This window comes from Loxodonta africana, chromosome 6 (genome assembly GCF_030014295.1).
Source record: "Loxodonta africana isolate mLoxAfr1 chromosome 6, mLoxAfr1.hap2, whole genome shotgun sequence".
Lineage (NCBI taxonomy): Eukaryota > Metazoa > Chordata > Mammalia > Proboscidea > Elephantidae > Loxodonta > Loxodonta africana.
Window position 1 is genome coordinate 44,675,393 of NC_087347.1, and position 27,603 is coordinate 44,702,995.

The 27,603-nt window shown below is 41.2% G+C and overlaps 2 protein-coding genes across 4 annotated transcripts in view; one reads left to right on the forward strand and one right to left on the reverse strand.

The window, feature by feature from the left end:
* FLACC1 (flagellum associated containing coiled-coil domains 1) overlaps positions 1 to 3,310 on the forward strand; it is a 32,493-nt gene extending 29,183 nt beyond the window's left edge. Inside the window, exon 14 of the mRNA XM_064286814.1 lies at positions 752 to 3,310. Within this exon, the coding sequence (XP_064142884.1) occupies positions 752 to 881 (130 nt within the window). The 3' untranslated portion in view covers positions 882 to 3,310. The remainder of the gene's footprint in view (positions 1 to 751) is intronic.
* On the reverse strand, positions 2,668 to 27,603 carry CASP8 (caspase 8). 3 transcript variants are annotated; one of them, XM_023542363.2, is made up of 10 exons: positions 27,205 to 27,603; positions 26,678 to 26,867; positions 19,748 to 20,083; positions 12,591 to 12,696; positions 11,708 to 11,846; positions 11,557 to 11,601; positions 9,565 to 9,629; positions 7,544 to 7,685; positions 5,327 to 5,825; positions 2,668 to 3,498 (listed from the first exon to the last, which is right to left on the reverse strand). In XM_023542363.2, exons 3-10 carry the CDS (start codon positions 20,050 to 20,052, stop codon positions 3,363 to 3,365), a joined length of 1,437 nt encoding a protein of 478 aa, XP_023398131.1. In that variant the 5' UTR covers positions 20,053 to 20,083; positions 26,678 to 26,867; positions 27,205 to 27,603; the 3' UTR covers positions 2,668 to 3,362. The 3 variants fall into 3 exon arrangements, with proteins under 3 accessions (XP_023398131.1, XP_023398133.1, XP_064142882.1); XM_023542365.2 differs by lacking the exons at positions 11,557 to 11,601; positions 27,205 to 27,603 and having other exon boundaries at positions 26,678 to 26,880; XM_064286812.1 differs by lacking the exons at positions 12,591 to 12,696; positions 26,678 to 26,867; positions 27,205 to 27,603 and having other exon boundaries at positions 19,748 to 19,862.

The window sequence follows — 27,603 nt, forward strand, 5'->3', positions numbered from 1 at the left end:
ACAGAAGTTGGCTGGACTGAGGTTGGACAGTTAATATGAGGTAGAGCAGGGATGTGACCAGACCTTTCACCCGTGCCCATGTCTCTGTTTTTATTGCAAAACAACACACTAGATTCATCTGCAAGTCCCAAGCTTATGTAGTTCTGTGACTGAGGGTTGTTTTGAAATCCATCTCCCCTGAGTGTTTAGTGGTTTAGGGGTCAGTAGCTTACCCTTCGAGTCCCTGGGTGGCACAAATAGTTTACACTTGACTACTAATCGAACGGTTGGTGGTTCAAACCCACCCAGCAGTGCTGTGGAAGAGACAGGCCTGGCAATCTGCTTCTGTAAAGATTACAGCCAAGAAAACCCTGTGGAGAAATTCTACTCTGTAACACATGGAGTTTCCATGAGTCAGAATCAACTTCATGGTAACAGGTTTGACTTACCCTTAGATGGCACTGCACCCATTTCCTATGGAAGTCAACTTTGGGTCAGAAATTGTACTGTTCCCTGAGGATGCATCTTAAATCATTTTAAATCAATTTGGGCTAATAGTTTAATAATGGAAAGTTACTCATTGTGTTGATTTAGTGGAAAATTCCTAAAATGGCAATTTGTCATCCAAATATGCTTTTCTCACTAAATTTCAAAGCCACTGCAAGCAAGGAGGTAGACTGCCCCCTAGTGAAGAAATGAAGCCACATTTCCCTCCCTGCAAATATCCTACACCCTTTGTGTCTATAGTGATATATCTTCCCTTCTTTTACAGGCAAAAAATAATCGCCAAGAATGAAGAAATTTTTGAAGGGCGATCTGGGAGATCAGCGTCTATTACTATTTATGAAGATTATTCTGATATTTTAGAAGATGGTAGCTATTGCAACAAAAAACAAGAATAATAAACAAAAAGTTTTCTTTATACCTGAAGACAGCAGGAATACCATCTCTGCAGGCCTAGAGAAGTCCTATGAGATTTTCTTGAGAAATGCAAATGATTAGTTACTTCTTGGGTTGCCTTGGTTCATTTTTATCTTCTCACAACTTACTTCCCTCTCAGTGGTTGGGAGCGTTTGAATTCTCATCTCCATTGTGTGGTTTTTCATGAGTCTGTCATAAAGGATGTTCTCTACACCTGGAGCTGAGCTTTCTCTGGGCATTGTACTATTTTCTCTTCTGCCTTCACAGAACGACACTGATCTGAAGTCCTTCTTCCTATTAAACACTGACTGTATTTTGGGATGTGCCTCCCCCCTCCCCCCCCCCCACCCCGGAGTATTTAGTTGGCAAGAAAGATAATTTATAGATTTGATTACAGAAACTTTTTCTTTCAGACATGTGCCCTGATCTGCCACTTCTCAATCAGATCAGACTTGGGAAGAGTTTCTGATGATTTCTACCACCTTCTCTAAAACATCACCAGAATTCAGCTGTCCACAGGGCAGGGAACAGAAACAAGGGTTGGACATAAAGAACAGCAAGTGCGTAAACACAGCACTAAATGGTAATTGGGCTCAATGGAGGGAATTTTGTAGGGGGGTGGTAAGAAGAGGAGAAAAATGGGTGAACGGCAGGGTGCATGCCCCACCTGAAGGAGGCACTTCTCAGATCCTTTTGATTGCTATCCTACAGGAGTACCGGGTCACGGTTATTAGATACTGAGTTTTCAAAAGAAAGTATTCTGGTTTTTATGTGGCATCTTCCAATATTTACATGTTGGTAACTAATTAAAAAAAAAAATTGTTCGAGCCAACATTGGAGTGGGGACGGGGGGAGTCAAGGGAGATGAAGATCTCCGTTGTCATCAAGTGGATTCTGACTCATGGTGGCCCCATTTGTACCAGAACAGGACTGTGCTCCACAGAGTTTTCAATGGCTGGTTTTTCAGAAGTAGATTGCCAGGCCTTTCTTTCGAGGTGCCTGTGGGTTAACCCAGGGACCCAACATTGGGGAGGCCCAAGTAAAATATGTGAGTCAATCATTTTCCACCTGTGTGACGGCATTGGCAAAAAAATCAAAGCAAACACACACACAACAAATTTCAAGGAATAGTAAAATAAAATCCTATTTTATTCTATTAAAAACTATTTTTGAAAAACTAACTTAAAAAAATTACTTCTTAAAGATAACACTTAATATTTAAAATGAACGGAAAACCAAGCAAATGCAAATGCAGGAAAGAAGCCAGCATCACTTGCGAAAAGCAAATTGTGTTGAGCAGAAGCATGGGTGTATTAGAACGGCGACAGGAGAAGAGGCTGAAAAAGTAGTGTGGGGAAAGATTATAAGCAACTTATAAAATAATTTTAATTTTAGCAACTTTTTCTCAAAGATGAACATTTTCAAATTCACATTAAAAAAAATTATTGAAAGTAGTGTGGAGAATGGCTTGGAAGGAGAGAGAATGGAAATACAAAAAATGAAGTTAATATTGCCTTAGCTTCTGCCCCTTTGAAAATGAGATCAATGATATCCTTTTGAGCAGTAAAAGCAAGAGGATCATCCCCAGGTCTTGTGAAACCTAAGCCTCAACAGAGGTGTGGTATCTTTCATCACAAAAACACTGGATCTCTTTCCCCTTGCTCAGGAGAGGAGTCAAGGAAAGAAGACGCACTTATTTCTGATGCTGTTTGTGCCCTCAACAGCAGGGGTCAGGGTGGGCGTGGGAGCATTACTCACTGAACCTCAACACCTGAGTTTTTTTTTTTTTTAATGCTGTTGGATAACAAAAATCTACATAAGTGGCCTTTGAGAGAGTACTGCTGTCATTTCCCCCGATATGAATTCTACCTCATAGAATCTATGCCTCAGCAGCTGACAGGCAAGTCTGACAAATCACCTGAGGCCTGCTTCATAGTGGGAAATGGCTTTCACTCCTTCCTTCTCTTCTCGTGCCTTATAAAGGCTCCAGGCTGCTAGTTACACCATGTTCAAAGTAAAAGGTCTGGAATGCTGCTCTTAAGTTCTTGTTTTTGCTTTTTTAACAAAATGCTTAACTATTTAAAGGGAATATGAATTTAAGTGGTTCTCTGTAAAGAAACATTCTGCCAGTGTTTTTGAACCTTTATGATATGTTGTTACTTTTAAGCTTAATATACTTTTTCCATCTACTATAAATTTTTAAAATTTTTTCACTAATTAAAAATGCAATGAAGATAATGGCTGTGGCTATAAATGTGTGGTACTGACTGCTGTTACTGCAAAGGCAGAGACGGGCTTGACTTCACGGGACCGTTAGGAGAATGTCCTGACTCCTATTCTCTCCCCTTCCTGCCATTAAAAAAAAAAAAAAGTGCAAAATAGCAATACTGTATTAAATTAAGCAAAATAATACTAGCTTATCAAAAAATAAAGCAGCAGTGATATGTAGATAAATACTAGCATCAATTAAGAGGAAAATAGAGTTTTTTTCTCAGTGTGAACGTAGGTTGTGGCATCTGTTTCCCCATGTTTTTCTTGTCATCCTTGCTGCTCACTTCATAGTTTACTTCTGTCAGGATGGTGAGAATATCATCGCCTCTGAAAAATACAGCGTTAACATCGTGAGGATGGGTGGGGAAAAAACTCCAATGAACTGTTTGATCTGCTGCACTAAATGATAGTTCTTTCCCTCAAAACATCAGGCATTTGAAATAATAACCAGCTAAACTAAGATCATGGTCCCTGGGTGGTGCAAATAGTTTGCACTCAGCTGCTAACCACAAGGTTGGTGGTTGGAACCCACCCAGCATCCCTATGGAAGAAAGGCCTGGTGATCTGCTTCTGCAAAGATTACAGCCAAGAAAACCCTACGGAACTCAGCTCTGCTCTGTAACGCGTGGGGTCACCATGAGTTGGAATTGACTTCACAGCAAATAGTTTGGTTTTTTGGGAAACTAAGACCTACCACAGCTTTCCAGATAAAGGAGTTGTCTGAGAGCTTAATATCCAGGGCTTTGAGCCAATTCATTCCGGTTTGACTCCTGCTGAGAATTTGCATTTCCACCCCAGATAAACTGAATCAGAATCTACATTTTAAGAAGCTTCCCTGGGGATCAGCAGGGGGCTGAACCACAATGAACCTGTTTGAAGCCCAGTTAATAACTTTGGTTTATTGGGGCTCTCTACTGACCATCAGAAACCCTAGTGTCAGCATTAGATTTGGTTTCTTTCCCTCCTGACCTTGTGTACCTCACTCTGCTCCATGTACTATGTCACTTGGCCTCACGATCCCCATCATGTCCCCCAACACTCTGCCTCCAATGACATGGCTTCTGTGGATTCACTTATGATGCAATCAAATTTCGTTGTTGTTCTGTGCTGTGGATTCGCTTCCAATTTACAGCGACCCTATATGACAGAGTAGAGCTGCCCTATAGGGTTCCCTAGGGTATAATCTTTACGGGAGCAGATCACCAGAACTTCCTCCCGCAGAGCTAGGCAAGTGAAAATTGCATGTCTCCTGCAGCCAGCCTTATCCATTTTTCACCAGCCTATCAGCTTTGTTTGTTCTTTTCCTTCTGCAGCTAGCCCCTAGAACCTTGCAGGATTCATGGTCTTACAACAGGAACACATATGGATGTTAGAGTGGGTCAGTTCCTTTATCTGCCATAGGAAATTTTCACTCTGCATACACTCAAAACATAATGAGGTATAGAACTAGAAGGAGCCTGCAAAAGATTCCTTGCTATTCATCTGTCAGGTGCATGTGCATTTAGGTAATCTATGGCGTAAGAAATTTTCGTTTAACTAAAAGAGCATATGATGTAATAGCTGAGGAAAGGATACTGTCCCACATTTCATGGCTTCAAAGCAGACCAAATCAGCGGAAAGATAAAGGCTTGCTACTAAAGCTGATGATCAACTTATCTCCCACAACATACCAAGAAGGTTTGGGATTGGTTAGCTATTACAGAACTCTTGAAAAGGTTAGAGAATGTTAACCATTGGAATGGTTACCACCTTGCAAGACTTCCAAAATTAGTTGGGTTGACTCAGTCATGTTCCCGCCTGAAAGAGAGCTGGAATACATGGCTTTACCATCCTTTCTAGCTCTGTGATTTCCTGATTGCCTTTGAGATGTAGAATAAGTCAAATCCCTCAGTAAGTATCTCAGTTTCTTCATCTATGAACTAAAGATGTTAGCACTTGCCATTTCTCTCACTTTCCAACTGACCTGGCAAGTACAGCTATATAACCCACAGGTAGATGTTTAGAGATGAATGGAAACACTCCCCCTGGACACTGATCTGATCTGTTAATATTAACCATAAAGCTACTTCTAATGGCCTCTGAATATGTACGTATAGCAGTGGTCATGGGGAGACAGGTGGCATAACACTGAGGAGGGGTGGCAGACAAAAATTACCGAGGACATCTTTCTCTCAGGCTCTCGCAAAGTGACTGGATATACCAGGTTCCCTCCATGGGGCTTCGGTAGGAAACACAGTTATTCACAGTGGCCATCCCCAGCAGGAAGTCAGCCTCATCTGGAATATAGCTCTTCGGAGATGATGCCATGTCTAAACAGGCTTCCTGCTGCTCTGAGTCGGTTTCAATGGCTATACCTTTCTGGTAGTTACTCCCTTGGCAAGCTTGAATAAAAAAGATTTTGGGTTTGCCTGCAAGGGAAGGGCACTTCAAACCAGTGAAGTAAGAGGTCAGTTCATAGATGGAAGCCTCCTGCCCATCAGTGCCATAGATGATGCCCTTGTCTCCATGGGAGAGGATGCAGCAGATGAAGCAGTCTTTGTTACTATGGTCCTCATTTTGGTAGGATTTCAGAACTTCACAGATCTTCTTTGCTGTGTGGTCTTTGAAATGTACTACCTCAAAGTGAAGATCCTTAAAGGTCTTTTCCAAAGCCTCTGAAAAGTGAAATAAGGGAAACTCATAGCACAATAATTCCCAGACCACAACCCAGAGCCAGCTGAAGAGCACCACCAATGGGTCTAACATTTATCAGACCAGAGTTTAAAAAACAAGACCCTCTAAAATAGTAACTGGATTTCATGACTGCTAATATTTATTGCCACTTGCTGAGAACATTGCCAAATCTCAAGGCAAATGAGGAAGGGGAGAATACTGTTGACTTTTCTTTTCTGAACTAGTCTACAAGGTGTATAAACTAACAACAGTTATGTGTGGCCAAGAGTTACAGTACCAGTGAATTACTTGTTCCTCTATGTTCCATTAATTCAATACTTTCCCTAGAAATTTCCTCAGAAACAAACATAGACTGATCAAAAGTCATGGCATTGCTGTACCTTCTGATTTGTTGCTCTCTTTGGTCTTCTCACTAAGAAATTATCACTCACTTTCATTCATTTATTCATTTAGCAAATATATACTGATTCCTTCTTCGAACCAAGGCCTATGCTTGGTTCTGGGGATGCAATGATAGGCCAGAAAGAAATGGCCCCACCCCCCCAAAAAAAAAGTTGTGTGAACTACTCTTAGACTTACTATCAAACCAATTTAAAAAAATAGTTGTATTACTTTCATAATCAGAAAAAAGGTTAAAAATTGTTTTGAATAAAATATCTAATTTATGCTAAATCCTCTCAAATGACTCAAGCCCCTAGGTTTCCTACTTTTACTCATTTGGCATGGAACATAAGAACCGGGACAGAAAAAGCAGGGGATACAAACTCAAATGCCCACCAGAACCAAGTCAATCATGGGCTAGATATAAGGAAAATCAACTGCCAGAAGTATAATAGAGTATTATTTAAAGAGAAATTTAATATCAGGTCAACAGAAATCAGAGTCCTGAAACCTTTTCTTCAATACCAAGTTGTATGATGATGAATGACAAATTTGACAGACTTAATCTGTGGTTTTGTAAAATCGTAGAATCAATTTGCTTGAATAACAAATCAATTATTAACAGGGATCATCTCAGAGTCTTGATGATTATAATCAGCCTACGTTAATTTTCTAAACTTGGCAAAATGTCATTACCTGATGTTGTAACTGTCATGAACACCAAATCAAATCAAAACTCTTAATAATCACAATAGTCAGACAGGATTATTTCCCTTATTATTTTTAGTTGAAGTCATTTTTATATTCATATGCCACAAATTGTTTTTTTCATTTAACTTGTAAGTTCTTAATCTGAGCTTAAATAGGCTGTCCAAAAGGATTTCTAGCTAGTTTAACATTTGAAACATGTGAAGGACCCATAATTTCTGCTGCTCTCAATAGCCCAACTTTTACAAACGTACCTTCTATAAGTGGTCTTGATACCAAGGCAATTTTTTCACCTAATGCCTACTGCATTTCACAGAGGCACTCACTATACATTTAGTTGAATTAAAAACAAGTCTTATTTTTTTTTTATTGCTGCTTTCGATAAGCTGCCTTTTAGTCAGAGTTAATACTTTATATGTTGCTTTGAAAGAAATTTAAAAAAATCACATTAACAAATATCTAAGATTGTTCTTCATCTCCACTCGGAAATAAGAGTTGTATCCTTTTTTTTTTTTTTTGAAAACATGGCCCTGCTGGTACTTTTGTTCTTCTTTGGATAAAACATAGGTATGAGAAATATTTCACTTCTCTATTTTGGGTTATACTGTACCTGCATCCAAGTTTGTTCCGTTTCTATCCTTAATGTTGTAAAGTTTCTGCACATCCTTCCGTGCTACTGTAAAATCATAATTGTTGAAGATCAAACAGTATCCCCGAGGTTTGCTTTTCATTCGGTAAACTTTGTCCGATACCTAGAAAACAAAAACCCAACCTCGGAGCTGACTCTGTGGGTCAAACACTAGAGATCTGAACAATCCGTAGTAAGATATTGGGCTGTCCCCTAAACCAAACTGGCTTTCCATTGTCCCACTCCAACTTGGGGTTGTTTCCCTGAAGAACTAGTTTCCACTTGTTCTGGATCTCCCTGGGACTTCTGCCCCAAAGTTAGTGTGTAAAGTCAGTGTCCCAATTGTTGGGCCTTCTGAACACTTTGCACATATATTGAGATTGTTGTCATCACTTTGTATTATATTTGTTCTCTTGTCTGCTTCTCTTACTATACAGAAGGCTCGTCCAGACAGATACCATCTGTGTTAGAGACTAGAATTTATTAACTTGTAAGTGCTCAATTAAGAGTTGCTAATTGAACAAATGGCTGCCCCTCCAGGACCTTCTTTTTCTCTTGGCTTTTTCCTCAACTCATTCGTGCTTCTGGGCTGACAGCTGTGTACCTGCTCTTCAGTCATGACGTAGTGTGGTCTCTGGGCTTTTTAAAGCTGATGTCTTAACTCAGCTCTCGGGACCACAGAAGCTGGTGAGGTGAGATGCACTGGTCAGGCAGGCTGTGGCTATGCTGCCGTTTCCAGTATCCAGATTGAAGTACCTGAACAACCGGTCAGAGGTGGCCCTGTGTTTTGCTCATTTTTCCAGGGCTGTTTCAATGCTGACACTGGTTGGCATTTAGATGGAAATCTTGAGGTACAGAAAGGGTCCTGGGCTAGGTGGCAGAATTCCTGGCTTTACTACTTAAAAACTGTAAGACTCTGGGTAAGTTACTTAATCTGTAAGGAGTCCTCGTGGCACAACAGTTAAGCACTTGGCTGCTAGTAGAAAGGTTGGTGGTTCGAACCCACCCAGCTGCTATGCAGGAGAAAGACCTGGAGATCTGCTCCCATAAAGATTTACAGCCTAGGAAACCCTATGAGGCAGTTCTACTCTGTCCTATAGGGTCACTATAGGGAACTGACTTGATGGCACACAACAATAACAACCACTTAATCTGTCCTAGATTTAATATCTTTAGTTGTTCAGTGGGGACAATACTTGAAGAGTGCCACATTACTTTGGTTAATCATCAGTTTTTAGACTGAGAAAGGTCTGGTGAGGAAAATGACAGCAAGTAGCACTGGGAGGAGTGAATGGACTAATGAGTTAGAATGCATTTGGTGAATTGTTGAATGTTACGTAAGCACAAGTTATTATGTCTAAATAAAACCAGTTGCCATTGAGTCGATTCTGACTCATAGTGACACTGTAGGACAGAGGAGAACTGTCCCAGAAGGTTTCCAGGGAGCAGCTAGTGGATTCCAAGTACCACCGTTTAGGTTAACAGCCGAGCTCTTAACCACTATGCCACTATTATGTCTAGAAGGGAAATTATTATGTTGATTTAATCAAGATGAGGATACAGAGACTGCTAGATCATAAATGTTTGCTGCTTATATTTAATCACAAAGGAGAAACATTTCTGAAATGTCAAACTAAAAGACAAGGCTTTGCCTTTTCCAAGCCTACTAAATAGACTCTTTCCCCAAAGCCCTTCTCTAGGCTGACGTGGCTCCTGGAGATTAGGTAGGAAGCTTCCTATCCTTTTTACCCTCCAACATTCCAACACCTTTGTCTTTTAAATAAGTTAAAACTGAATTCACAGAAAACTGAAGAGGTCACATTTCAAAAAATTTAAGAGCCACATTTTAAGTGTCTTTTTTGTGGTATTTTTTTCTGCATTTTCCAAAACTCATAATAAGTTTCTGCCCCTTATTGATTTATCTGGTAGTTTAAAAAGCTAATGAATACAATAATTAGCATTTGCAAAGCAAAAGGAAAGAGCAATTGGAGGTTTCCACATACCTGTGACTCACTTTCCAGTTCTCTTGGAGAGTCAGAGATAGCCAGCTCTCCGACCAAGTCCTCCTCTACAAGCAATTAAGAGACACATCAAGAATGAGACATAGTAGGGAAAGCACTTTGGTAAAGAAACATGTAGGACAGCATCCCACTGCCCACGAGTTGATTCAGACTGGTAGCCACCCCACAGGACAGAGAACTGCCCCATAGGGTTTCCAAGGCTGTAATCTTTACAGACAGAAGCAGCCTGCCACATCTTTCTCCTGCGGAGCAGCTGGTGGATTTGAACCACTGACCTTTTGGTTAGCAACTGAGCACTTAGCCAGTGCACCACCAGGGCTCCTTTAGAACAACATAAGGTCCATTTAAAAATTAAAATTCAAAGAGTCAAACTAAAATTCAAAGGCCTTGAATATAGTCTTTCGGTCCCCAGGAATTCTGAAGGCTGGGCAATTAACATGCTTCTGGAAACACAAGGTCTCATCCCCAAAGGGAGAATTATGGCCAAGAAGTGCCATAATTTTACATTCCTCCACATTGGTAGGCTGCATTCTGTGGTATTTGTGAGATATTCTCCAGTAAAACTATCAGAGAACACTAGCTCAGATGAATTATTGATTTAAAAGAACTTTAACCTCTTAGAGCCTTTGGCAGGTGTGGAGTTAGGAGGAATGCATGAACACCACTCAGCCTTACTCTTTAACAAGGAACCCTGCTGGTGCAAAGTTTAGGTGCTCAGCTATTAACCAAAAGCTTGAACCCACCAGTGGCTCCCGGGGAGAAAAGACCTGGCAATCTGCTCCTATAAAGATTACACTCTACAGGACAGTTCCACTCTGTCACATGGGGTTGCTATGAGTTTAAATTAATTTGACGGCACCTAACAACAACAATCTTTAACTAAGAGTGATCCGAAATTTGTTTTCTGCACACACACATACAGGTAATGCACAAACAGAAACACACAAATCCAGGGTGAAAATATAACAAATATTCACACTCTTAGTATTTATAGGGTGATGGGATTACTGGGTTTTAAAAACTATTCCTCCAAATTTAAAATAATCTTCAGTGAGTACACATAATTATTATAGTCAGAAATAATTTCTTAATAATCAAAAATTTGAAGGAGATTCTTCTTGAGATTCCTTTCTCCTTGTTTATCCTAGTTTACCCAGATAGGAAAAAAGGACAGCAGAATGGACCAAATTCCCTCTCTAGGATAAAAAGTGTAATTTGGCTGGAGCTGTCCCAGGGTGAGGTAGGCAGGTGATGCAGAGATAATGACCCAACTTACTTTCAGTTAAGGGGCTTCTGTCAGGAAGGGCATACTAAATTATTCCAGCTGAAGGAACAAGTGACATAACCAAGGAATTCTGAAAATATCTTGAATCCAGTTTATTGTTGCTGTTAGTTACTGTCAAGTTGATTCTGACTCACAGTGACCCCATATGTGCAGAGTAACAGTGCTCCACAGGGTTTTCAAGGTTGACCTTTCAAAAGCAGATTTCCAGACCTGTCTTCCAAGGTGAGTTTGACCTGCCAACTTCTGGCTAGTAGTCAAGCGTTTAACCATTTGCACTACCCAGGGACTCCTTGAATCCAGTTACCTAGTACGTAACACAAGCAAGCAAGAAAGCTAGCAAGCAAGCAAGGGAGGGAGAAAGAGGGAAAAGGAGAGGAAGAAAGAGAGAAAGAAAGACAGAAGGAGAAAGAAAGAAGAAAACGCTGGGAGGAAAAAACCTTACTGACAAACTCTGCACCCATTTCAAACTGGTCAGTCGGGGCTTCAGGGTCTGTCTTTTGACAACTCTTTTTACATCTTTCAACGTGTAGAGGAGGTGACTATAAGGAGCCACTGAGGTTTCATCTTGATATTAGGAGAGTAGGTCCATTTAGACATGGACATGGTAAAAAGTTTGTGGAGGTGAGGCAGGCGGATATCTGAGAGTAAATTAACTAATTAAATTGTGAAAACTTATTTCCAAGTATTACCATTTGAAAATCCATCTGAACTTCTTCCAAGGCTCTTTCTTTCCTCTGAATTAAAAAGAAACCCCACCCCCCCATATTTGGTTAGAAGCAGTTGTGATTACAGAAGGATCTGTCAATTTAAGAACACATTTTGATGTCAAGTTATTTCTACCTCTGCTTAAGTCTTCATAATCATTGATTTTCAACAGCAGGCTCTTATTGATTCGGCCACAGATTCTTTTCAGGGTTTCTAAGTTTCTTTCCCCCAGGATGACCCTCTTCTCCATCTCTATGAAAATATCCAGCAAGGTCTAGAAGGAGGAGAAACAAAGATGGAAGACTGGATTGAGTGATACTGGTTTTTAGATGAATTTTTTTTTCTTCCATTTTCTCTAAACCGAAGGCCCTCCCTTGTTCCCCGAAGCAGATCCTCCCAAGAGGATATGCTGGTCTCATAAAGTCAATAGACTACGAGGCGGGTGGGGATAGGGCGATTCTGTGTTTTCTGGCCCAGAAAGACACAAGTGAGAGAGTAGAAGAGAAGCCATGTCAGCTGAGTCAGGGGCCTGTGGATGCCTTTGTGTGGCAACTGGGAAGCAGCTTGAGGTGCCTGGCTGAGACATAGCAGCCCAATTGCCATAATGATGGCTCTGGGGACTGCCTTATACCCCTACTTTGTCTCCGGCACCCAATCCAGCTCCAGACCTGAACTCCCTCCCCCCATCTGCCTCAGTTCCAAGTTCCAGACTGTTCGGGAGACTGCAAAAGTGAGGAAAATGTCTCAGGCCCACAACTCTCTTCTGGCTCTGCTGGGCTGTGCCTCAACAAACAACCAGCCTTCTCTCCTTTCTCCTGATAGTTAATGTGAACAGCACGTTACAGTCTACAAAGGAATTACACTCTACAAAAGCCATGCCTGACAACTATCTTCTCCCCTGGTTAAAAAAATGAGAATCCAGGTTGCTTGTCCTTGAAGTGTCCTCTTCTTCAATGTCGGAAACCCCCACTACCTGACCAGTTCCCAGGAACAAACCTTGGTGGGATACCAGTCTTACCATGTCATCATCCAGTTTACATTTGGGAATCTCCTTTCTCAAAAGAAACTTAAAGGACTTTAATTCCTCTTTGTTCACATCTTCGAAAATCTGAAAAAGCATGACCCTGCAGTAGGAAATGAAGTGACTTTAGAAATACTTTCTTAAATAATTTCCCATTTGGTATATGGGGTCACTGTAGACTTGATGCCAATGACCACTTTTTAAAATAAAGTCAGTTAATGACATGATGTATGAGTTCAGTCCTTATAAAGAAACCAAAGTAGTGACACAAGAAACCACTGGCTAATGTCCAACTATGGAGCCCTGGTGATGAAACAGTTAAGAGCTCAGCTGCTAACTGAAAAGTTGACAGTTCTAACCCACCCAGCGGCTCTGCAGGAGAAAGACTTGGTCATCTGCTCCCATAAAGATTAAAACCAAAAAACACTAAACCCATTGCTGTCAAGTCTATACCGACTCATAGTGACCCTATAGGACAGAGTAGAACTGTCCCATAGGGTTTCCAAGTAGTGGCTGGTGGATTTGAACCGCCAACTTTTTGGTTAGCAGCTGAGCTCTTAACTACTGTACCACCAGGGTTCCCTGTAAAGATTAAAAAACCAAAACCAAACCCGTTGCCATCGAGTCAATTCTGACTCATAGCAACGCTATAGGACAAAGTAGAACTGCCCCATAGGGTTTCCAAGAAGCGCCTGGTGGATTCAAACTGCTGACTTTTTGGTTATCAGCCATAGCTCTTAACCAATATGTCACCAGGGTTTCCAGCCTAGAAAATCCTATGGGGCTGTTCTACTCTGTCACATGGGGTTGCTATGGGTCAAAATCAACTTGACGGCACCCAACAATAATGGCAAATGTCCAACTATCCCACCCTTAATAATATTTAAAATTTGAGCAACTCTGCCTTTCAGTTAATTTCAGTTAAATTAATCTTGTTTTTCTTTTGTCCATCATAAAGTAAAAACTTGTTCTAATAAAAACCATCATCTGTCTATCAGTTTGTCATACAGCAGTGGCTTGTGTGTTGCTGTGATGCTGGAAGCTTTGCTACAAGTATTTCAAATACCAGCAGGGTCACCCTCGGTGGGCAGGTTTCAGTGGAGCTTCCAGACTAAGACAGATAGGAAGAAGGGCCCGGCAGTCTACTTCTGAAAAATTAGGCAGTGAAAGCCTTATGGATAGCAGCAGACCATTGATATAGTGCTGAAAGATGAGCCCCTCAGGTTAGAAGGCACTGAGAAAACGACTGGGAAGAGATGCCTCCGCAAAGTACAGTTGAACTTAATGATGTGGATGGAGTCAAGCTTTCGGGACTTTCATCTGCTGATGTGGTATGATGCAAAATGAGAAGAAACAGATGCAAACATCCATTAATAATCGGAATGTGGACTGTATGAAGTATGAATCTAGGAAAACGGGAAATTGTCAAAAATGAAGTGGAACACATGAACATCAATATCATAGGTAACGGTGAGTTGAAATGGACCAGTATTGATCATTTTAAGTCAGACAATCATATGGTCTTCTATGCCAAGAATGACAATTTGAAGAGGAATAGCGTCGCATTCATCGTCAAAAAGAACATTTCAAGATCTATCCTGAAGTACAATGCTGTCACTGATAGGACAATACCCATACGCCTAGAAAGAAGACCAGTTAATACGACTATTGTTCAAATTTACACACCAACCACTAAGGCCAAAGATGAAGAAACTGAAGATTTTTACCAAATTTTGAAGTCTGAAATCGATCAAACATGCAGTCAAGGTACATTGATAATTACTGGTGACTGGATGTGAAAGCTGGAGACAAAGAAGAAGGACTGATAGTTGGAAAATATGGTCTGGGTAATAAAAAAGACACCAGAGACCTCGTGTTAGAATTTTGCAACACCGGTGACTTTTTCATTGCAAATACCTTTTCTCAACAACATAAATGGTGACTATACACGTGGACCTCACCAGATGGAATACACAGGAAAAAATTGACTACATCTGTGGAAAGAGACAATAGAATAGCTCAATATCATCAGTCAGAACAAGACCAGGGCCCAACTTCGGAACAGACCATGCGAGCTCAAGCTGAAGTTGAAGAAAATTAGAACAAATTCACGAGAGCCGAAATATGACCTTGAGTATATCCCACCTGAATATAGAGACCATCTCAAGAACAGATTTGATACATTGAACACTAATGACCAAAGACCAGAAGAGTTGTAGAATGACATCAAGGACCTCATATATGAAGAAAGCAAGAGGTCACTAAAAAGACAGGAAAGAAAGAAAAGACAGACTGGATGTCAGAACAGACTCTGAAAGTTGCTCTTGAACATAAAGTAGCTAAAGCAAAAGAAAGAAATAAGGAAGTAAAAGAACTGAACAGAATATTTCAAAGTGCGGCTTGAGAAGACAAAGTATTATAATGACTTGCGCAAAGACCTGGAGATAGAAAACCAAAAGGGAAGAACATGCTCAGCATTTCTCAAACTGAAAGAACTGAAGAAAAAATTCAAGCCTCGAGTTGCAATACTGAAGGATTCTACAGGGAAAACATTAAATGACACAGGAAGCATCAAAAGAAGATGGAAGGAATACAGAGTCACTGTACCAAAAAGAACTGGTTGATGTTCAACCATTTCAGGAGGTAGCATATGATCAGGAACCAATGGTACTGAAAGACGAGGTCCAAGCTACATTGAAAGCACTGGTGAAAAACAGGGCTCCAGGAATTGACAAAATACCAATTGAAATGTTTTGACAAACAGATGCTCACTTGTCTACGCTAAGAAATTTGGAAGACAGCTACCTGGCCGACTGACTGGAAGAGATCCATATTTGCACCTATTCAAAAGAAAGATGATTGTGATGGTTAAGATTGTTTGTCAACTTGGCTGGGCCATGATTCTCAGTGTTTTGGCAGTTGTATAATGTTGTGATCACTTTCCTGTTGAAATTTGATATGTGATTACCCCCATGATGGAATCTGCTGAGTGGTACCAGTGGGGGTAGGGCCTGTGGTGGCTCACCCCCTCTTCATCTCCCCACCTTCCACCACCTACTTCCTTCCTGCTTGCCTAGCAAAGGTTGTTGGCTTGTTCTGGATCCATCAGCTGTCTCTTGTCTGACCTCTGGTTCTTGGGACTTGAGCTAGCAGCTTACCTGTCCATCTTGGGATTTGGCGATCTTCACAGCCTGTGAGCAAGAGTCCTGCTCCCCGACCTACCGATGTTGGGTTCACCAGCCCCTGCAGCTACATGAATCCGGTCAAACCCTGTGGTCTTGCCTGCCGACCTTGGGATTCCTCGGCCTTCACAGCCTTTGAGCAGGAGCTATGCTCTCTGATCTGCTCATCTTGGGTTCACCAGCTTCTGTGGCTCCATGAATTGGGAAAGGCCTCTATCCTGATCCAAGGACTTGGGACATTCCAATCCCTATGATAGCGTGAGCTGTTTTCTTGACATAAATCTCTCTCTGTATATTTATGTGCTTTACTGGTTTTGCTTCTCTAGAGAACCCAGCCTAAGACAGTAATCCAACAAAATGTGGAAGTTATTGAACAATACCATTAATATCACACACAAGTAAAATTTTGCTGAAGATCATTCAAAAGTGATTGCAGTCATACAACAACAGGGAACTGCCAGAAATTCAAGCCAGATTCAGAAGAGGATGTGGAACGAGAGGTCTCATTGCTGATGTCGGATGGATCTTGGCTAAAAGCAGAGAATACCAAAAAGATGTTTACCTGTGTCTTATTGATGCAAAGGCATTCAACTGTGTGGATCATGACAAATTATGGATAACATTTCGAAGAATGGGAATTTCAGAACACTTAATTGTGCTCATGAGGAACCTGTACATAGACCAAGAGGCAGTCATTCAAACAGAACAACGGGATACTGCATCAAGAAAGGTGTGCATCAGGGTTGTATCCTTTCACCATACTTACTCAGTCTGTATGCTGAGCAAATACTCTCAGAAAGTGGATTATATGATTAGAGAAAGAAGCATGCTGCATTAGGATTGGAAGAAGACTGATTAACAACTTGTGATATGCAGATGACACAACCTTGCTTGCTGAAAGTGAAGAGGATTTGAAGCACTTACTGATGAAGATCAGAGACAAGTATGGATTACACCTCAACATAAAGAAAACAAAAATCCTCACAACTGGACCAGTAAACAACATCATGATAAACGGAGAAAAGACTGAAGTTTCAAGGATTTCATTTTACTTCGATCCACAATCAACACCCACATAAGTAGCAGTCGAGCAATCAAGCGATGCATTGCATTGGGCGAATCTGCTGCAAAAGACCTCTTTAACGTGTTAAAAAGCAAAGATGTCACTTTAAGGACTAAGGTGTGCCTGACCCAAGCCATAGCATTTTCAGTCACCTCATATGCATGTAAAAGCTGAAAAATGAATAAGGAAGTCTGAAGAAGAATTGATGCCTTTGAATTATGGTGTTGGCAAAGAATATTGAACATACCATGGACTGTAAGAAGACTGAACAAATCTGTCTTGGGAGAAATACAACCAGAATGCTCATTAGAAACAAGGATGGTGAGTCTTCGTCTCACATACTTTGGACATGTTATCAGGAGGGACCAGACCCTGGAGAAGGACATCATGCTTGGTAAAGTAGAGGGTCAGCGAAAAAGAGGAAGACCCTCAACAAGATGGATTGACACGGTGGCTGCAACAATGGGCTCAAGCATAATGACGACTGTAAGGATGGCACAGGAGCAGGCAGCGTTTTGTTATGTTGTACATGGGGTAGCCATGAGTTGGAACCCTCTCAACGGCACCTAACAACAACAACAATAATAAAAAAAAAAATGGGCTTTTTGAAAGTACGCTTTTTAAAATGTAAATTGGATCATCACGCCCCTAATTAAAACTTGTCGGTATCCTCCCAGCCATTCCATTTGGTAGGAAGGCCAAACATTTGGTTCTGGAACACAAGAACCTTTGTGAACTAAGCCCTGCTCATCTTCTCCCACCGCTCCTCAGCCCTCTCCCCCCAGTCTTCTCAACACACTCTCACACAGCCCTGACAGACTCCAACACCAAACACCTGAAGCTCCAAACACACCCAGATGCCCTACCCTCTCACCACTTTATGCTATGTTCCTCCTCCTCCACTTCCACACCCCTAGTCCCTTGGCTATCTGCAGACTCCCACTTACCCGCTAAAAATCGGCTCAAGCATTGCCTAGATGTCCTCAGGCTGCATTCACTCTTTCCCTGTGACTTTGTATCATGCAAAGGATAACACACATAACTGTCTGTTTACCAAGCTGAGTTCTCTGATAGCAGGGTCCATGTCCTTTTTACTTTTCCATAAACCCAGAGGGCCGTGAGGTGCAGTGTTTAAGTTCATGGGACCAGGCTACCAGTGTTGGAACCTTGGCTGCATATTTATGAGCTATGTGATTTAGACATGTTACACATTTTTTTCCTCATCTGTAGGCTACAGATGATACAATATCTACATTTTCGTGAAGTGGCAAGTATTAAACAAATAGTAAATGTATAAAGTACTTAAACCAATCTTTGGCACACACTAAGTGTACAACAAGTGATAAAAACCTTTTGCCATCAAGTTGATTCTGGCTCATGGCAACCCTGTGTGTTACAGATTAGAGCTGCTCCATAGGGTTTTCTTGACTATAATTTTTATGGAAGCAGATCACCAGGCCTTTCTTCCACAGTACCATTTGGTGGGTTCGAACTGTCAACCTTTAGGTTACTAGTCAAGCGCAAACCATTTGCACCATCTAGGGACAGTATTATTGTTTCCTGGTACATGCTAGATTCTTGGGATATGCTTGTTGAATGGATGAACAAATGAGTATTTTATAAGTCAGCAAACCTTTCAATATAACTTTCAAAATAACTTTAATTCCAAAACACATTAACTTCAAAATTAAGCTAGAAAATTAAAATTCTGAAAATAAAAATAATTTAGAAGTTTTATTAAGTGTTACCATCTGGCTCACCTATCTTCTCATGAAATCTCTACCCTAGAAGTATTTCTCTGAAGCCTTCTCAGTTTGGCCAAGATTGAATCCGGTTGAAAGCTACTATGACCCTTTTACCTTTATTTACAATGTATTTTGTAATAAATTTTACATTAAAAATATTAAAAATTGGAATAAAAAATACCTTATTACAAGGTGATTTAACTTTTTCACCTTCCTCACCTGCTGGCTTTCTTGTGGCATCATTGTCTAGTAATAAACTTCAAGAGTTTATAAGATACTTATTTTACAGGTAGCAATTATAATTTGAAAGTAAAACATCTAGTTTTGTCTACTTATTTCCATTTGGATGAAAAGTCCATTTTGTATAAATGGAAAGTGACCACACTAGCAAATTCCTTACCTACTGGCTAATACTTAACAATGATGAACTAGCTGTGGGTTGTGGTTATGCTGGTCCTTTTACTCCCAATCTAATGTGTGAAAGATTTTCCATATCCTGCCCTTGTTTGGGATCTTTTAGTTCTCCAGCAGAAAGGTTCAGATAATTATCTGGTATTGATGGTTTGCCTCAGCTTAGCCCACATGGCAGAAGGAGTGGAAATTTCAGGAGGCCAAGATGGTAATATAAAATGAGACCCTCCATCTTTCCTAATTCTGGAGCTATTGTTTCTTAGGATTAATTGGTGTCTTCATGAATAAATTCCTTATAAGGATTTCACAATTTTATTAAACTAAAGCTATCCTGAATATCTCTTTTATCATTCAAAATCAAAATGGCCAACCCTCAGAGTAGTGAGATATACGACAAGGGGACACGCCAGACATGTCTCTGAGAATAGAAGGACCAGTTGCCATGGAGTAGATTCCGACTCATGGCAACTCCAAGTTTCAGAAGTGAATCATCAGGCCTTTCTTCCAAGGCACTGCTGGGTGTGTTCAAACTGCCAAACTTTACGTTAGTAGTCGAGTGCAAACTGTTTCCGCCACCCAGGGACCTTTGTTGCTATTTAGAACCTCTCAATTTCTTATTCTGACCCTGGTGGGACATCTTCCCAGAGGCTCCAAAGTCACAACGTACAGACAACCCTCAGTCAGCCCTGCCCACAAAGATGTATCCATTTAACCCACACCTCCAAGTCCCCGAACTGTGGAGGTTCTACTCACCTGTAGGCAGAAACCTGGGCCTTGCCTGGTATCTGAAGCTCTCTCTCCATCTCCTGCTTACTGACACCAAGGTACCTGGTCAGTAGGTCTAGACTTTGAATTTGGAAAAGCAGCTCCTTCAAGAAGGACTGGTTGTTCTCCTCCAACATTCTCTTTTCCTGGAGTGCCCTGAAGAATGCCAAGGGATCCTTAATGTGTTCTTGTTTCCTTTGTGGGATGTGGTCCAGGCTAAGGAATTTTAGAGAGGCCAGTTTATCACTGTCCAGTTGTTCGCCAATATTAAACAGAAGGCTGTTGAAATCCATGCTTGTCAAGAGTTAGGAAGGCAGTTGGAACCTAGGTCAAAATATAATGTTATGTTCAGATGAGGCAGAAAAGTACCATGTACTGGTTTGCTCCTTCATGAAATGCTATTGCATCTACTACATACCAGGCATTTTGCTGTGGATACAGGAAGCGGGGGCAGGGATATACACACACACACCCACACAAACAGGAAAATAAGACAAGTTCCTGCTCTCAAGTAGCTTCTATTTCTTATTGTATGCCATCAAGTCAATTGCAATTCATAGTGACACTATAGCGACCCTATAGGACAGAGTAGTACTGCCCCATAGGTTTCCTAAACTGTAATCCGTACGGGAGCAGGCCGCCAGGTCTTTTCTCCCGTGGAGCTGCTGGTGAGTTCTGACTGCCAGCCTTGAGCTAACACCTGAACCTTAACTATTATATCACCAGGGCTCCTTAGCTTGTAAATATTCATACATGGTCAAAGGGCTGTGACAGGGTGCAGCAGAATACAGACAAATCAGACCTAATTCAGCTTCAACTTGTCTATCAGTATAAGAAGAGTTGAATGAGCTATTAATCATATTTGGTGGGATTCTGTTGAGCTATTAAAAGAATGCAAAGATCAGTATGGTTGGATATGTGTGATCTCCGTAATGTATTATTAAGTGGTACATATATTTGTGTATTCACAAATCTCTTAACAAATACACAATAAGCTGCCTTCAGTGGTTGTGTAAAAATGGCATCAGGGTCATCTGACCTCCTCTAACTTCACAAAAGGGAGGAGAGGATCACCATCAATATCAGCCCAAGGCTGATTTCCTTTGAGGTAGAGGTCAGGCTTGCCTCCTCTCTCCAACCTTTTTTTTTTCAAATGCAAGTCATTTATTTACGAGGTGAAGGAAGCACCAGCAGGAAAATGGGGGAAAGAGACAGAGTAGGTAATTCAACCAAAAAAGGGAGCATTATCAAACCACAGTGAAAAACTGGACCTTAACCCATCAGGGAACTCTAGAAGCCAATGCAGAGCATGTGCTCAGATTTACCGCTCTGATGGGTGAGGGCACTGGGGTATTTACATACCAAGCCCTATTGTCACCTGGTTGAGGAAAGGATATTCATTCCCAGGCATTTTCTGCCCTCCCACGCTTAGGCAGAATGGGTACCGCCACCAGAGGAGGCACCCAGGTAGAGAGGTGTTGGTGTTGGCAGTTTCTCTCCAACCTTTTTACCAATTCTGATATTAGCTGTCCCTCCCACAGCACTCTCTGCTTCTCTGTTGGGTTCAATAATTTGTTGCAATGGCCACACAGAACTCAGAGACCATATTCATAATTATGAGATTTATTAGGGAAGTAACAGATTACAATTCAGGGTCAGGAACAACTCAGGATACAGTTCTTCCATCAGGGCAGCTCCTTGGCTGTGCCCACAGGCAGGCCTCTCCCTCAGTCCCTGCACCCCTCAGGCTAGCCTCTGCCCTGCGCGGGCAAGTGTTACAAAGCCGTTTAGCTCCCTGATAAGTGCCCAGAGGTACCCCACTCCACCAGGAAGCAAAGGCACTCAGTACTCTTGCTCCATGGGCTGGGAAGCCCATCGTACCATTTAGCGCTGGTCTCCTTGTTCTGCTGCCGCCATTTCTCTTCCTCTGCTTCTCGCCATCCCATGCCATCTCCAGTGTTACAGCTTTCTCTCTCTGTCTCCTGGTTCTAGGAGGTTCTCAATGCAGGGACCCCAAGTCCAAAGGAGGTGCTCCACTCCTAGTTCTTCTTCTTGGTGGTAGGGAGGTCCCCCTGTCTGCCTCTGGGATGGCTCATTTTAAGCCAAGCGGGATGGCAAAACTGACCAGTCCCCCCACTAGGGTTCCATATACCTTATTTGCATGGTCCCACCCCCACAAAGGCATCATGCACCTTATTTGCATTATTAGCAAGCTATCCAATCCCCTTGGTAGGCCACAAGCACCTCATTTGGTGGGAGTTACAAGACCATGGCAAGAAAGGCCATATAAAAGCAATCCCTTGCACCACAGGTTGCCTCAGGAGAGATGACCTGGAGGCCTTTGGGTGATCTTGGGGGAGGCCTGAGAATGAAGGTGGAAGATAGACTTGCTTTTCATTCCATACCCTTTGTGCAGTTTGTACAGTTTGAATTTCTACCACATGGATGCGTTACTTACTCTAAATGTGTTGTTAGCTGCAGGGGAGTCAATCCCCAATTCATGGCGACCCCGTGATTGATTTTCAAAAGTAGATGCCAGGCTTTTCTTTCTATTCTGTCTTAGTCTGGAAGCTCCACTGAAACCTCCTCAGCATCACAGCAACAGAAATTTTAGTTTTGGTGTGTATACATTTAGAAGGGGGCAGTTGAGGTTAAGTGATAGAATCCTGCCTTCCATGTGGGAGACCGAGTTCAGTCCCAATGTACCTCATGGGCAGCCACCACCTGTCTGTCCTCAGGATCACAGCAATACGCAAGCCTCCAGTGACAGGCAGGTGGTGGCTGCCCATGAGGTACACCGGCCAGGAATCGAACTGGGTCTCCTACAGGGAAGGCAGGATTCTACCAATGAACCGCAGCTGCCCCATTCTAAATGTACGCATACCAGAATTCAAATGTCTGTTTAAAGACCTAATTTTTATTCATATTCTGTAAAGGATCTAAACTAGATACAGCTCTTTTTAGTACCATTAGATCAACCGTCCTTAAAATTTTAAATTAGTTTTAACCACTGTTAAAATCCTATTTTACAGAATAAAATAAAGAATCAAATGAAAGCAGAACCTACTTTTCTCCCTCCACAATATTTTTTCTAATGAAAACAGTGTTTATTGTTTTCATTTTGGAAGATACAGAAAAGATGAGAGGAAAATAAAAATTACCTATAATCCTACCATCTAAAAATAAACACCTAATAATATTTTACTACCTTTTCTACCAAATATTTATGCATGTATGTTTCTCCCCATAATTGAACACATCATATTTCTGTAGCATAGATCGATTTTTTCATTAATATTATAAGTGTACCTTAATGTCTTTACCTTTCTTCTACAGCATGGCTTTTAATCTCTGTATTTAGTCATACAGATGGACCATAATTTATATTAGCTAATCCCTGATTACATCTGGGATGATTTTAAAGTGCAAATCTCCATTACACCTCTGATTATTTTCTTACAATAATTTCCGAGGAGTGGTATATAAAAGAAACCCACTGCAGGCCGTCAAGTAGACTCTGACTCATAATGACCCTATAAGACAGGGTAGAATTGCCCCACAGGGTTTCCAAGGCTGTATATCTTTACAGAAGCAGACTGCCACATCTTTCTCCTGTGGAGCAGCTGGTGGGTTTGAAAGAACGACCTTTTCGTTAACAGCCAAGCACTTTAACCACTGTGCCACCAGGGCTCCTTAGTAGTAGTATAACTGGGTCAAAAGGGATGAAGTGAACCATTTTAAGGCTGTGGTTACATTTTCTGAAAGATTATAATAAAAAAACATAATACAATCCCATCCCAGGATGACACGAGTTTGCATATGATCTGATTGGTGATTGGCTCCTGTCCTCTGTAGTCAGTTCATTTCACCCATTTCATGATCTTTGCAATAACCAGATGATGCTGTAAAGTGATTTTTGTATCATGCCATAATTGACACTTACAAAGGAAATGGTGATGAATCTTCTTTTTTTTTTGTCCCAGGATTTCCCAGAAACACTGCAGTAAGACGTCTTTTTTTTTTTTTTTTTTTTTTAATGTTAAGGTCCCACTTCTAATTCTAGTGCCCCAGAAGCAATCATCTGAAAAGGATGAATGACGCAGTTAACAATGGGCATGCTTCTAGGCCATCCCAGCTCTGTAAATACAGGGGCTGTGTAGTGGTTCTTGTTTTATGGGATCTGAGTCACTGCCCATATTATTTTACAATAATATCAACTGCTGTATTTTTTTAATAGTAAAAGTAACCTTTACTCCTTACAGAAAGCACCAAAAAGTATAAAGAAGAAAATAAAAATCACTTAGAAACTCACCCTGGGTGAGTTTATATAAATTTATATAGTCATGTGCCGAATACCATCAGCTCGGGCAACGTCTGACCACATATACGTCCGTTGTCCTATAAGGTTATAATGTTGCTGTTGTTAGGTGCCATCAAGTTGCTTCCAACTCATAGTGAGCCTATGTACAATAGAACAAAACACTGTCCAGTCCTGCACCATCCTCACAATCACAATCGTTGCTATGTTTGAGCCCATGATTATGGCCACTGTGTCAATTCATCTCATTGAGGGTCTTCCTCTTTTTTGCTGATCCTCTAACTTACCACCCATGATATCCTTCTCCAGGGACTGGTCGTTTCTGATAACATGTCTAAAGTATATGAGATGAAGTCCCAGCATCCTCACTTCCAAGGAGCACTCTGGCTATACTTCTTCCAAGACAGATTTGTTCGTTCTTCTGGTATATAGTCCATGGTATATTTGATATCCTTTGCCAACACCACAATTCAAAGACATCAATTCTTCTTTGATCTTCCTTATTCACTATCCAGGTGTCACATCCATATAAGGTTATAATAGAGTTCAGAAACCCCAATTGGAGGACAGAACATATTACTGTGAAGTGCATAATGGTTCCCAAACACAGCAAAAACAGTGCTAGTGATAGCAGCAGCAAGAGGCAAAGGAGAAGTATAGATTTGAAAGTGAAACAAAAGATCATTAAACAACATGAAGGTGGAAAATCTGCGAATGCTATTGCTCATGATTTAGGCATGTCATACTCAATAATCACCGCAATCCTCAAAAACGAAGAAAAAATTCTCTAAACTGTTAAAGGATCGGCACCACTGAAAGCTACAAGGCTAACAAAAAATGTGAGAGGGACCTATATCAGATACAGAGAAATTGCCGGTAATGTGGATATAGGACCAAACACAAAAGCGAATCCCTCTCAGCACGTTAATGATGACAATACAAATGTACTACAGTATCCCATATAGCTTTGCTAAGTATATAATATGATGTTTACACAATGCCCAAATTGTATAACATCCTATTTCACAGAACGCATCATGGATGTTAAGCAATGCAAGACTGCATTTACATATAAACATACAAATTTTGCCCTATAATGCTCCTATGCTATACATCAAGTGAAAAATCTCTTTATCTGTAGTATAAAGTGTATACTTTAGAATACTTATATTTTATACATTTATGTACCCAAGTGTTTAGATATAAATATACGATATATAAATGCTTATCACATATATCCCTATATTTGATGCTATAATATAAAATATTCTTTCTTGTCTCATTTTTCTATGAGCCTACGAAGAAATTGCTATTATCATCTCCACTCAACAACTGAAAAATCACAGCTTAGAAGCAGGGTCAGCAAAGTGTGCAAGCTGGGAAGGGATCAAGTCCATGCTTGGATTTAAGCATCCCATACAAGGCCCCATAAAGACTGAGATTTAATTCTAATAGCAGTTGGAAGCCATTGAAGAAATTTTAGGAAGAATGGAATCATTGTATTTGTAAAGATTAAAATTACAGAGTTTTTTAAGAGACTCAAAAAACAAACCCCAAAACAACAACAAAAACAACCAGGAGTTTTTAACACATCCACTCTAGAACAGATAGCAGGTCAGAAAGTCACAAGCCAAGCCAGTAAATGCTGGAATCTGGATTAAAATCTCAGCATGTCAACTCTATCGATTGTATGCCACAATTTAACTGCAAATAAATCTCGGCTCATCTGAAACCATCACTCCATCAGTATCCTTGCAGCATCCTAGCTCCTTCAGTGATATGGATATCTAGCTCAAGACTGAAAAATAACTTGCAATAATTTTCTGAGAGAAAAATCAGCATCTTATTCAAAGCTTGGGAGTAACTGAGAGCCATGATCAGGCCCAAGCCCCAAACAGGTGGTGCTGCTGCTCCCTTCAATCTAGGATGGCCGCCTCAGACTGTGGGCTCCCCAAAACTGACTGACGTCCACTCTGTGCACAAACTCTGTCACAGCAGGGACCCCACACCCAGAGCTTTCATATGGACCCAGTAAAGGTGTTCACACCTCAATAAAACTTAAGATACAAACCACGTAGTTTTCAAGCAGAATAAAATTCATAACTGCACTTGTAAGTTTTTAATCACAGGAGGACAGTTCTCTGATTTTGTAGGTCTATATTTACCATTATATTATTCTCAGTACTGTTCTGTGTCTCTTTAATTTCTTTTAAAAAATAATAATTGAATTACTAAGAATGTGTGTGTGTATCAATAGAAGTGTAGCCGCAGTGGCAATGTCAGTTGGGATTCAAATTTTGGTTTCTCTTCTTTGACAAGTTAGGCCAGAATGAGGGTGAGGCCTCTGTACAGTTGCACTTGGAACATTCCAGGAGCCCCCAAGAACTGCATAAATCTAATTTGGAGAGACCTCAAAATCTGGCAAGTGCAGGACCCGCGCAAAGGCTCTCAGAGATGTCAAATTCCCACAGCTAACCCTCATGGTTTCCCCACGCACGCTCAAAGAAAAGGATCACCTCTATGGCACCAAGGCTCACCCTCAGCAGCCTAGAAAACTCTAGAATCAAAGACCTTCTCCCAAAAGGCTCAGCTGATCTTACCAAAGAGGCAAATCCTGGAGACCTCACTGTAGCAGCGACTTCTTCACAGCTCCATTCACCGGTTGTCCGAGAAAAGACCAGCAGATCAAGAACTGCTACACTTCCTGGTTGACGACTTCCTGAGTCATAGGGGTTGAGCTAGGGAGGGCTGGCCTCTGAGCAGACTGAGCAAAAATGCTTCCTTCTAGGCCTGTAGGAGAAGCCAGGTGCTGAAGGGCAGAGGGCACTGGGCAGGAAGCCTGCTCACCTGATCTATGGCTCTGGCTGTGTGCCTTTGGGTGGGCCATTTTGCTTTGGGGCCTCATTTTCACATTCCAAAATGAGAGACTTGGACTGAATGTTAACTAAGAAACTTCTTTTTCATATATCAGGCTTTTACAGATTTTTCTGGGTTCATCATGAAGACTTTAATTTATTCCTTCAATAAATATTTATTGAGCATTTCTAAAGGGCCTGGAGGAGTCCCTGGGTGGCACAAATGGTTAAGCACTCAGCTACTAATGGAAAGGTTGGCAGTTCGAACTCACCCAGGGACACTTCGGAAGAAAGGGCTGATGATTTGCTTCTTGAGGTCCTTGAAAACCCTCCGGAGCACAGTTCTACTCTGTATACGTGGGGTCATGAATCAGAATTAATGGCAACTGGTTTGGTTTTTTGATTTACGGGCCTTGATAATCTAGAAATCGTGGGGCCCACGCCAAGGCTCTTGGAAGAAAGGCTAAGTTCCACAGCTAACTCACATGGTTTCCCATATCCGTTCAAATAAAAGGCTTGCCTCCACAGCCCGAGGGCCACCAGATCCCATCCTCAGAAACCTAGAAAACTCAAGAATCAAAAGCCTTCCTTCCAAAAGGCTCAGCAATCTTTAAAAAAGGCAAATCCAGGGGCCCTTGCCATGAGCTGGGCCCTGGGGCTCTGACCCTGGT